Raw genomic sequence first — 12,935 nt, forward strand, 5'->3', positions numbered from 1 at the left:
GAGCCATAATGGAGACTAGACATCTACCACCCCACTACCACTATCAGATTAGAGCCATAATGGAGACATCTACCACCTCACTACCACTATCAGATTAGAGCCATAATGGAGACATCTACCACCCCACTACCACTATCAGATTAGAGCCATAATGGAGACATCTACCACCCCACTACCACTATCAGATTAGAGCCATAATGGAGACATCTACCACCCCACTACCACTATCAGATTAGAGCCATAATGGAGACATCTACCACCTCACTACCACTATCAGATTAGAGCCATAATGGAGACATCTACCACCCCACTACCACTATCAGATTAGAGCCATAATGGAGACATCTACCACCCCACTACCACTATCAGATTAGAGCCATAATGGAGACATCTACCACCCCACTACCACTATCAGATTAGAGCCATAATGGAGACATCTACCACCCCACTACCACTATCAGATTAGAGCCATAATGGAGACATCTACCACCCCACTACCACTATCAGATTAGAGCCATAATGGAGACATCTACCACCCCACTACCACTATCAGATTAGAGCCATAATGGAGACATCTACCACCCCACTACCACTATCAGATTAGAGCCATAATGGAGACATCTACCACCCCACTACCACTATCAGATTAGAGCCATAATGGAGACATCTACCACCCCACTACCACTATCAGATTAGAGCCATAATGGAGACATCTACCACCTCACTACCACTATCAGATTAGAGCCATAATGGAGACATCTACCACCCCACTACCACTATCAGATTAGAGCCATAATGGAGACATCTACCACCCCACTACCACTATCAGATTAGAGCCATAATGGAGACATCTACCACCCCACTACCACTATCAGATTAGAGCCATAATGGAGACATCTACCACCCCACTACCACTATCAAATTAGAGCCATAATGGAGACATCTACCACCCCACTACCACTATCAGATTAGAGCCATAATGGAGACATCTACCACCTCACTACCACTATCAGATTAGAGCCATAATGGAGACATCTACCACCTCACTACCACTATCAGATTAGAGCCATAATGGAGACATCTACCACCTCACTACCACTATCAGATTAGAGCCATAATGGAGACATCTACCACCCCACTACCACTATCAGATTAGAGCCATAATGGAGACATCTACCACCCCACTACCACTATCAGATTAGAGCCATAATGGAGACATCTACCAACCCACTACCACTATCAGATTAGAGCCATAATGGAGACATCTACCACCCCACTACCACTATCAGATTAGGGGGGACAATGTAGGCTGTTTTCTTGTCCCCCCACTTTGGTTCTGAAATCACTATCACCAAGTGTTTGAGGTAGTAATGTATCAATATTTATAATTTACAAATGAGCTAGGACAAAGCCAATGAATATATAGTACAATTTTGGAACTCACCCCCATCTGAAAATGGAATGGTTTTGACTGTTGAATGCTTACAGAGTAATGTTCTCCTGCTTTGGGCGGAAGGTAGCCTAGTGGTTAGGGCGTAGAGGCGGCAGGTAGCCTAGTGGTTAGAGTGTAGAGGAGGCAGGTAGCCTAGTGGTTAGGGCGTAGAGGCGGCAGGTAGCCTAATGGTTAGAGCGTAGAGGCGGCAGGTAGCCTAGTGGTTAGAGTGTAGAGGCGGCAGGTAGCCTAGTGGTTAGAGTGTAGAGGCGGCAGGTAGCCTAGTGGTTAGAGTGTAGAGGCGGCAGGTAGTCTAGTGGTTATAGAGTAGAGGCGGCAGGTAGCCTAGTGTTTAGAGCGTTGGGACTAGTATCCGGAAGGTTGCAAGATCAAATCCCTGAGCTGACAAGGTAAAAATCTGTCGTTCTGCCCCTGAACAGACTTGACTAGTTAAATAAAGTTAAAAAATGCAGTCAACCTCACAAAAGTGATTTCTGTTCTCGTTGTGAAATTATCAACTTTACCCTTTATATCTAAAAATGACCATATACACACTGATCATTTGAAGCAAAACTAACAAAACTATTACTGATGGTGAACCTGAACAATCAAAATGTTTTATAAACCCAGTTCAACAGGTATAGTCAGATGAGAGTCGTGTTTCCAGTAGTTTACCTTTATAACAGTGCATAGATCACAATAACCTAACAAATTACACACAGCACCAGTCAAAAGGGTTGGATACACATGTTGAATGATCTGCATGGGCCATATAGCTGGATATGTTGTTGAATGATCTGCATGGGCCATATAGCTGAATTAGTTGTTGAATGATCTGCATGGGACATATAGCTGAATAAGTTGTTGAATGATCTGCATGGGCCATATAGCTGAATAAGTTGTTGAATGATCCGCATGGGCCATATAGCTGGATATGTTGTTGAATGATCTGCATGGGCCATATAGCTGAATATGTTGTTGAATGATCTGCATGGGCCATATAGCTGAATATGTTGTTGAATGATCTGCATGGGCCATATAGCTGGATATGTTGTTGAATGATCTGCATGGGCCATATAGCTGAATATGTTGTTGAATGATCTGCATGGGCCATATAGCTGAATATGTTGTTGAATGATCTGCATGGGCCATATAGCTGAATATGTTGTTGAATGATCTGCATGGGCCATATAGCTGAATATGTTGTTGAATGATCTGCATGGGCCATATAGCTGAATTAGTTGTTGAATGATCTGCATGGGACATATAGCTGAATAAGTTGTTGAATGATCTGCATGGGCCATATAGCTGAATAAGTTGTTGAATGATCCGCATGGGCCATATAGCTGGATATGTTGTTGAATGATCTGCATGGGCCATATAGCTGAATATGTTGTTGAATGATCTGCATGGGCCATATAGCTGAATATGTTGTTGAATGATCTGCATGGGCCATATAGCTGGATATGTTGTTGAATGATCTGCATGGGCCATATAGCTGAATATGTTGTTGAATGATCTGCATGGGCCATATAGCTGAATATGTTGTTGAATGATCTGCATGGGCCATATAGCTGAATATGTTGTTGAATGATCTGCATGGGCCATATAGCTGAATATGTTGTTGAATGATCTGCATGGGCCATATAGCTGGATATGTTGTTGAATCATCTGCATGGGCCATATAGCTGGATATGGTGAATGATCTGCATGGGCCATATAGCTGCATATGTTGTTGAATGATCTGCATGGGCCATATAGCTGGATATGTTGAATGGTCTGCATGGGCCATATAGCTGGATATGTTGTTGAATCATCTGCATGGGCCACATAGCTGAATATGTTGTTGAATAATCTGCATGGGCCATATAGCTGAATATGTTGAATGATCTGCATGGGCCATATAGCTGACTATGTTGTTGAATGATCTGCATGGGCCATATAGCTGAATATGTTGTTGAATGATCTGCATGGGCCATATAGCTGGATATGTTGTTGAATGATCCGCATGGGCCATATAGCTGGATATGTTGAATGATCCGCATGGGCCATATAGCTGAATATGTTGTTGAATGATCTGCATGGGCCACATAGCTGAATATGTTGTTGAATGATCTGCATGGGCCATATAGCTGGATATGTTGAATGATCTGCATGGGCCATATAGCTGGATATGTTGTTGAATGATCTGCATGGGCCATATAGCTGGATATGTTGAATGATCCGCATGGGCCATATAGCTGAATATGTTGTTGAATGATCTGCATGGGCCATATAGCTGGATATGTTGTTGAATGATCTGCATGGGCCATATAGCCGAATATGTTGTTGAATGATCTGCATGGGCCATATAGCTGGATATGTTGAATGATCTGCATGGGCCATATAGCTGGATATGTTGTTGAATGACCTGCATGGGCCATATAGCTAAATATGTTGTTGAATGATCTGCATGGGCCATATAGCTGGATATGTTGAATGATCTGCATGGGCCATATAGCTGGATATGTTGTTGAATGACCTGCATGGGCCATATAGCTAAATATGTTGTTGAATGATCTGCATGGGCCATATAGCTGGATATGTTGAATGATCTGCATGGGCCATATAGCTGGATATGTTGAATGATCTGCATGGGCCATATAGCTGAATATGTTGTTGAATGATCTGCATGGGCGATATGTTGTTGAATGATCTGCATGGGCCATATAGCTGAATATGTTGTTGAATGATCTGCATGGGCGATATGTTGTTGAATGATCTGCATGGGCCATATAGCTGAATATGTTGTTGAATGATCTGCATGGGCGATATAGCTTTTAAAAACCTAATGTTCTCGTTTCTTTCCGTTTGATATGACTGACTTCAGTTTTACGCATCCTGACTTTACTCCCGCTGCGCCATTTATCTCAGAAAGTTTTTTAATAGAATTTTTTTTTTATAACCTACAAATATGTCAGGCCTAAAGGTACTGATGAGAGAGAGAACAAACAATAGCAAGATAGAAACATCTAATGAGTAAGTTTGAACAGAGTTGAATAAATCTTAGTCAAATAGAATGAACGCATCCCTCCTCCTTGCCGTTGTGAACCAAACAGCCAAAAGCCAAATCCTACTAATTGAAATGTCATAAAATAATGAAGTTATGAGGCTCTAATGTCAACATCTATAGACACACAGCTTTGTTTTAAAATGACAAATATTACAGGCAACAACGAAGTTAAATTGAGCAAAACAAATTCAAGATGGAAAAATCGAACGATAAATCAAAAAGAACAACTCTTATGAAAGAAATGAAGGGTAGGTTGGTATATTAGAATATTATTGTGCAGCCTACCTACAACACATAGAAGCCTAGACCTTAATGAACCAGGAAGATGAGGTGAAAACGTTTATTATTGAATCAGGTTCCTGTTCTGTGAACAGCAGAGTTGCGTGGTCAACAGCCGGGCCCCTTGATGATTTTTACAACCCCATCACACGACGCACAGCGAGCGAGGCTCCTTCACGGTCACTTCCTCTATTCTGCAACGCGTCGGCACACAGAGACACACGCTTTCCTGTCACAGCTCCAACCAAAAAAAACATTTGGCTTCAAAATATATTTGTTATAATTCCTCCCGGAATCGAGCTCTCACGGTCAATATGTTATTATTTTATTTTTTTGTGATTGTTTTAAATACAGTTTTAGTTGGCTGGTACGGGCGATAAGATTGTATATCAGGCGATTGTACAAGTACAGAGTCATTATGGTATAGCCCAGGCCTGGTTGACACTCCTCTCACCTTTGTCCTCTGGTTTAAATTCCTTCATGTCAGGAAGGGACTCATAAAAGTTTAAGGTTAGCGGTTAGGGTCACAGATTAGAGGTCAAGGTTCAACTCTTACCTTTGTACTCTGGTGTAAACTCCTTCATGTCAGGCGGCAGGGACTCGTAGAAGCGCTGCTCCCGGGTGATGAGTGGTTTACACACTGTGTGGTCATCATAACGCATCATACTGGTGTGTCCTCCCACCTGGTGTACGAAGGGTTCTAGTGGAACCCCTCCACACCGCCGACCCCCCAGGCCTGTCCCAAACCCCAGCCCTAACCCTGCCTGGCCCCCTAGCCCTAACCCTGCCTGGCCCCCTAGCCCTAACCCTGCCTGGCCCTGGCCCCCTAGCCCTAACCCTGCCTGGCCCTGGCCCCCTAGCCCTAACCCTGCCTGGCCCCCTAGCCCTAACCCTGCCTGGCCCCCCAGCCCTAACCCTGCCTGGCCCCCCAGCCCTAACCCTGCCTGGCCCTGGCCCCCCAGCCCTAACCCTGCCTGGCCCTGGCCCCCCAGCCCTAACCCTGCCTGGCCCTGGCCCAGTGACCCCAGTCCTAACCCTGCCTGGCCCTGTCCCAGTCCTAACCCTGCCTGGCTCGCTCCGTTCTTCCCTGATGCTCCTTCCATGGTGTGAGAGAGGCACATGGCGTTAGAGGACCTGGTGGGGGTGGCAGGGGCGCGGGCTGGAGGGCGCAGGGCGGGCGGCTGGGAGCGCACGCTGCTGCCGGGAGGGGGAGGAGCCAGCCCGCCGGCCGCAACCCAAACGGATCAATCAGATCTCGGCTCCTCGATGAATAGCACTGGGCGAGAATATCACACCTTCACCAGCCACCTGAAAGATGGAGAGAGAGAGAGAACAGAGAGAACAGAGAGAGAGAGAGAGAGAGAGAGAGAGAGAGAGAACACACAGAGAGAGAGAGAGAGAGAGAACAGAGAGAGAACACAGAGAAAGAGAGAACAGAGAGAGATAGAACACAGAGTGAGAGAGAACAGAGAGAGAGAGAGAGAGAGAGAGAGAGAGAGAGAGAGAGAGAGAGAGAGAGAGAGAGAGAGAGAGAGGAGAGAACGTCAGGCAGAAGTTGTACTGATTCAGGCCTAACCTTTATTTAAGCAGGTAAATCAATTAGGACGAGCTGAGTTGACACAGACATCAGCATGAGGAATCAGAACCACAACACGGCAGGTTACTTCCTCCTCCCATGCTCTCTAGGGATTGGCTAATGGTGGGTGGATGCCAGAGAGAGAGATTTTATCTGTCTGTGTTTAGCCTAAATGGTAGCTAGCCATCTGCAGAGCTCCCTGCTCTGCCTGCCTACCCTGTCCTGTAGACACTTTATTACATTAGCCTGGTCCATGTCAGCACACACACACACACACACCCCTAACAGTCAGTCTGACACTCTCTTACAGAGACAAACACACTTGAGTATCAGCATCTCTCAACCACCACAGGCCTGTCTCCCACCTCCTCATCTTCAACCCTGAAGCCCAGACAATCAAGCTACAGTAAATCTCCCAGACAATCTGCAGTGCACTATGGGTACTATGGGTATTGGAAGATAATTCATAACAAGCCATACGTCTAAAGACAATCCCTGATAATCCCTGACCATTTAGTCTGTCTGTTGTCTTTAAAAGGTCATCCCATCTGTAATATCACTCAGTTACATACAGCCAGCCAGCAAGAGAGAGACACACAGAGATAGACAGAAATAGAGCAAGAGAGAGAGAGAGATGCAGAGAGAGAGAGAGATGCAGAGAGAGAGATACAGAGAGAAAGAGATACAGAGAGAGAGAGAGATACAGAGAGAGAGAGAGATACAGAGAGAGAGAGAGAGAGAGAGATGCAAAGAGAGAGAGAGATGCAGAGAGAGAGAGAGAGAGAGAGAGAGAGATGCAGAGAGAGAGAGAGAGACGCAGAGACAGAGAGATGCAGAGAGAGAGAGAGATGCAGAGAGAGAGAGAGAGATGCAGAGAGAGAGAGAGAGATGCAGAGAGAGAGAGAGATGCAGAGAGAGAGAGAGAGATGCAGAGAGAGAGAGAGAGATGCAGAGAGAGAGAGAGAGATGCAGAGAGAGAGAGAGAGATGCAGAGAGAGAGAGAGAGAGATGCAGAGAGAGAGAGAGAGATGCAGAGAGAGAGAGAGAGATGCAGAGAGAGAGAGAGATGCAGAGAGAGAGAGAGAGAGATGCAGAGAGAGAGAGAGAGATGCAGAGAGAGAGAGAGAGATGCAGAGAGAGAGAGAGAGATGCAGAGAGAGAGAGAGATGCAGAGAGAGAGAGAGATGCAGAGAGAGAGAGATACAGGGTCTTGAGTTATCGATCTAACCATAAGCAGAATTGCATTCCAAGCATTTCCCATTCGGCCAGAATGTGGTGCTGTGTGTGTGGTCCCATCAGGAATCAGTTCAGACTACAGTACAGGGGGGTCCCAGGTGTTCACAGGAGTCATGGGGGGGGGGGACAGGACTCATAGGAGAGTTAGGGGGGGGGGGGGGGTCCCAGGGCTCAGAGGAGAGTTAGGGGGGGGGGGGGGGGGGTCCCAGGGCTCAGAGGAGAGTCAGGGGATCTGGGACCGAACCTTGGCATGACAACATAGGCAGCCAGTGGAACATTTATGGAAAAAGGTTGGATGCATGTATCTATAGGTTTAATCTGCCAAAAGCCAATCAGGCTCCTTTTCCATGTAACACCTGACTCACTGGATTATTAATCTGACATTGAACACACAGAACATGTAGGCTACGCCTCACAGCAACACCAGCTCTTCTAATAATCTACCGTTACTTTCATAGTGAGAAAAACCAGGAAGTAGGTCTACTTCATCAAACAGAAAAATACAGTTTTCTTTGATGCTGCTATGGCTGATATACCAGTTTTACAACCCAGAGGCAAAGACATTAGATTAATAGAATAAAATGGATTCCAAAGAGCAGCAAAGACAGAGCAGAGCAGCTAGACAACGATACACTTGTTATTGCCACAGTATCAGTTGTAGGATTGGTGAGCCCTAGGCTTAAACCTTCTAATGTTAACGGACCCGCGCTGTGCCAGTCCTTCAGTAAGCAGCCTAATCACAACCTATCAATGTACACCAGCCCAAACCTGTCGCTGGGAAGGTGGCTACAGGTGGATATTAGGTAGACCAATAGGTGCCCCATTTAAACTCCTAACTCACTCAGCAGCAGAAATGTATTTTGGAAGCTGGGGATGGAGAAGCTGGGGGTGGAGATGCTGGGGATGGTGAAGCTGGGGAAGAAGATGCTGGGGAGGAGATGCTGGATTTGGAGAAGCTGGGGGTGGAGATGCTGGGGGTTGGAGATGCTGGGGGTTGGAGATGCTGGGGGTTGGAGATGCTGGGGTGGAGATGCTGGGGTTGGAGATGCTGGGGTTGGAGATGCTGGGGTTGGAGATGCTGGGTTTGGAGAAGCTGGGGGTGGAGATGCTGGGGTGGAGATGCTGGGGTGGAGATGCTGGGGTGGAGATGCTGGGGAGGGAGAAGCTGGGGGTGGAGATGCTGGGGTGGAGATGCTGGGGGTGGAGATGCTGGGGGTGGAGATGCTGGGGGTGGAGACCAACTCTCTCACCACCTCTCTCTTCCCCCAACACCCAGGCTCTTATCTCAGGTCGTAACAGGTTGAAAATGTCAATGAAGACAGTTGCCAGTTGGTCAGTGCATGATTCATGTAGGGTAGTAACGTTATGAGTTGGGATTATGGTTCAATTGTTTAGCTAGCTACATGTCTAAACTCAAATCAAAAGTATTTATATAGCCCTTCTTACATCAGCTGATATCTCAAAGTGCTGTACAGAAACCCAGCCTAAAACCCCAAACAGCAAGCAATGCAAATGTAGAAGCATGGTGGCTAGGAAAAACTCCCTAGAAAGGCAGGAACCTATGAAGAAACCTAGAGAGGAACCAGGCTATGAGGGGTAACCAGTCCTCTTCTGGCTGTGCCGGGTGGCGATTATAACAGAACATGGCCAAGATGTTCAATTGTTCATAAATGACCAGCATGGTCAAATAATAATAATCATAGTAGTTGTAGAGGGTGCAACAGGTCAGCACCTCAGGAGTAAATCTCAAATGTCAATAGAATGTTTATGATGTCACAGCGACAACTATTGATGGACGTAGCTGGTACATTAGCTCTGGCCGTCTACTCCGAATTCAGAGCACTCTAGTCTGAGTGTGCCAGAGCGCAGAATAACTGACCAATTTACAAACAAACGATCAACACCCATTTAATATGGCCGGTGTCAGTAAAAGTTGGAACTAAATTGTTGCCAGCAGCCCAGCTGCAGTCACCAACGCTCTGGATAACATGAAAACAGCCTAACCAGCTCTGCTAGGGAGAGTTAAATGGTCAGAGTGAGTTGTTCTCTCATTTGTGTCTGGAAGTAGCTAGCCAAAGTTAGCCAGTTAGCTTGGGTGCTTGACTGCTGTCGTTTTTCCTCTTTCCCCCCCTTTTCCTCTAACCCGTCATTGTAGAATAATAATTTGTTCTTAACTGACTTGCCTAGTTAAATAAAGGTTACATTTAAAAAGAAATCTGGAGGGCCCGTGAAACTGCGGTATGCCACTGGGTGTAGTGACAGAGTACAAAGGCCACTGCCAAGGTTAGAGCCCAGCACTTTAATGAGAGAGATGCCACTACTGCAATGCCTGGCCTGCTGTCTGCTAGTATACCGGACTGGAGCTACTAGCCCCATACTGCCCCTTAAGGTTCTTCTTAGGCCTCGATCCCACATGTTTTAGTGGAGAAGAGGACCTACTTCATACAGCCTTCTCCATCCAAGGCTGGGCCACATGATTAATATGAGTCTTATTAACCAGTCCTGACTGACAGGCTCGGAATAACCCAGGGGGAATCTAGCCTAAATAAACATACTGTAGCCAGCGCTGCCCAGTGTACCCTTAGCCCTACCTACTCCTGCCCTCCCTACCCACCCCTCCTTATCCTACCCACCCCACCCTACACTCCACATTCCCTGCCCTCCCTCCTTACCCTACCCACCCTACACTCCACATTCCCTGCCCTCCCTCCTTACCCTACCCACCCTACACTCCATTCCACATTCCCTGCCCTCCCTCCTTACCCTACCCACCCTACACTCCACATTCCCTGCCCTCCCTCCAGCCTCTGCTCTTTCCCTGGCATCTCCAACCAGTCCAGCACAGAACTTCCTGCCAGCGGCGGATCACATGAGTCTCAGGAGGAGAGGAAGTCATGGTGGCCGGGCCTGTGGCTGGGCCAGTGGCCGGACCTGTGGCTGGGCCAACAACAGTGACATCACCTTAACCCAGCCCTCTCGGTTGGATTTGCATCACCGTGAAGGAATGTGACCCTCTGGGAGCGGCAGAGACAGCAAAGCCATAAGTCTACACTAAATTTACGACATTAAAAGGACTGAATGCCAGAGGGCGACGGATTAACACGGCCTGACAAAAGACTATAAATAGACACCGACAGCTTCTATCGATTCATAATTCTACTACTACTATAGATACATTCATTCTACTTAGAGACCTACATAGACTATATGGTTCAGGGTCCATATAAAATATTCCAAATTGATCTTGACAGCTTCTGTCAGTATTTACATTTTAGTCCTTTAGCAGACGCGCTTGTCCAGACTGACTTACGGTAGTGAGTTTATTTTTATACAGATATCTATAGATGTATATATTCTACATATAGAACTGTATAGGCTACAGCCATTCATACAACACTATGCATTTCATGCAGACACCTGACTGTCAATTCCTATTCTACTTACAAACGACTAAAGCAAGCTACAAACACAGACACCCTGGGCCGAAATAGAAGTGTTTTAAAATGGTGGGTGGCTCCCCGTCCCTTGCCTCGATACCCATTTACAGCTAGACCCCCCCCCTGGTAGATCTGATTTGAGTGACAGCTAGAGAACATAAGGAAAGGAACGGGACCATGCGACAGTCCTGACTTGTTTGGTCCAGATGTAGACTATGAACAGGTGTGGGAGGTCAGACACAAAACATTTACATAACATTTTTACATTTTAGTCATTTAGCAGACGCTCTTATCCAGAGCGACTTACAGTAGTGAATGCATACATTTCATTTCATGCATTTAAAAAAAAAAAATTATAATTGTACTGGCCCCCCGTGGGAATTGAACCCACAACCCTGGCGTTGCACACACCATGCTGGCGTTGCAAACACCATGCTCTACCAACTGAGCCACAGGGAAGGCCAAAACCACACGCAATGGCTGTCTACTTCAGAAGACTTTCAGTAGACTGTACATTAGTGTTTCCATTAGGCCTAAACCCTGACCTAGACATTAAAGCAGAAGACATTTAAAAAAAAAAAAATGTATTGATTTCAATAATGGACAAGTGCAGGTACCATATAGCACATCGTCCTCAGTCTTAAAAGTTTTTTTCTCCAGTTTTGTGACAACAGCGATCTCTGTCTCTGTGAAGCCTTGAAACCAGACTTCCCATTGAGTCCAGACCGTTACCAGCGTGTGTTTTGAGACATTTATTCACTTAAAAGAGATGATCTGAAATAAAATAAAATAGTCTAGGCCAAGGCGTATTTGAAAGACAGGACGTGATATAGCCTACCAAGTTCAAGAACAAGTTAACTACTGACTTTCAGCATGCATATAGGGAAGGGACCTCAACTTGTACTGTACTGACTAAGAAAGAGGATTGGTTAAAATAAATGGATAATAAGATGATAGTTGGAGCTGTATTGTTAGATTTCAGTGCTTCCTTTAATGTTATTAATCGTCATTTATTATTGAGAAGAAGAAAAAAACATCACATGCCATCACATGGTTGGAGAGTTATTTATCCAATAGAACTCAAGAGTATTCTTCAATTGAAGCTTCTCTAACATCAGATATGTGCAGTGTGGTATCCCTCAGGGCAGTTGCCTTGGTCCCTTACTCTTCACTATTTCTACAAATGATTTGCCACTTGTCTTACAAGAAGCTGAAAGGACAATGAATGCTGATGATTGCACACACTACACATCAGCACCTACAGCCAGTGAGCTCACTGAGAGACTCTTAGCAAGGAGTTACAGTCACTGTCAGAATGGGTAATTAGCAATAAACTGATCTTAAAAACATTTAAAACCAAAAGCATTGTATTTGGTTCAAAGCAATCTCTTAGACACTAAACCTCAACTGGAGTTAAGACAGTTAAACAAGTTGAAGAGGTTGAACTCCTAGGAGTAACACTGGATGATCAGTGTGGCGGATGAATTAGAATTAGTTGGGTAACATAGATAATTAAGATGTCTTATCTGCATAATATGCTTATGTGATATACTTGTTATTAGAATGTATCCCTTTGGACTCTGGTGTTGACAGTTGCAATTCTTCCCTCAGCTGGGGCTCAGTTACCTGGGGCCCAGAGAGGGGAGAGGTCAGGCTTGTCTTTTACATGACCCTGGTGCTATGCAGAATATCAGTAAAGGGAAGAGAACAGGAGGGAACATTGTCTTCATATGTGAATGTATCCGTTTAACCATGTGAAGGGATGGCGTGATTAATGGGGAACCAATTACTGGTTTCCACAATGTCTGTGTGCCAGTCACTCCTTTGGCCTTGGGGGATGTGTGTGGTAGTGTCTGGAGTTGACAATTGATTTATGCCATTGGATGAGTTGGTGTTTTTGTGCTAGGAGTAACAGAAACAAGA

General features: G+C 45.6%; 1 protein-coding gene across 2 annotated transcripts in view; it reads right to left on the reverse strand.

The window, feature by feature from the left end:
- The window catches only part of LOC106566225 (inositol hexakisphosphate kinase 1), a 99,599-nt gene that overhangs the window by 45,913 nt on the left and 40,751 nt on the right, over nucleotides 1-12,935 (reverse strand). For both annotated transcript variants that reach the window (XM_082959521.1, XM_082959522.1), the window contains exon 2: nucleotides 5,320-6,071. In XM_082959521.1, coding sequence (XP_082815647.1) covers nucleotides 5,320-5,884 — 565 coding nt within the window. In that variant the 5' untranslated portion in view covers nucleotides 5,885-6,071. The remainder of the gene's footprint in view (nucleotides 1-5,319; nucleotides 6,072-12,935) is intronic.

This window comes from Salmo salar, chromosome 12, assembly GCF_965601325.2.
Source record: "Salmo salar chromosome 12, fSalSal1, whole genome shotgun sequence".
NCBI classification, from domain to species: Eukaryota; Metazoa; Chordata; class Actinopteri; order Salmoniformes; family Salmonidae; genus Salmo; species Salmo salar.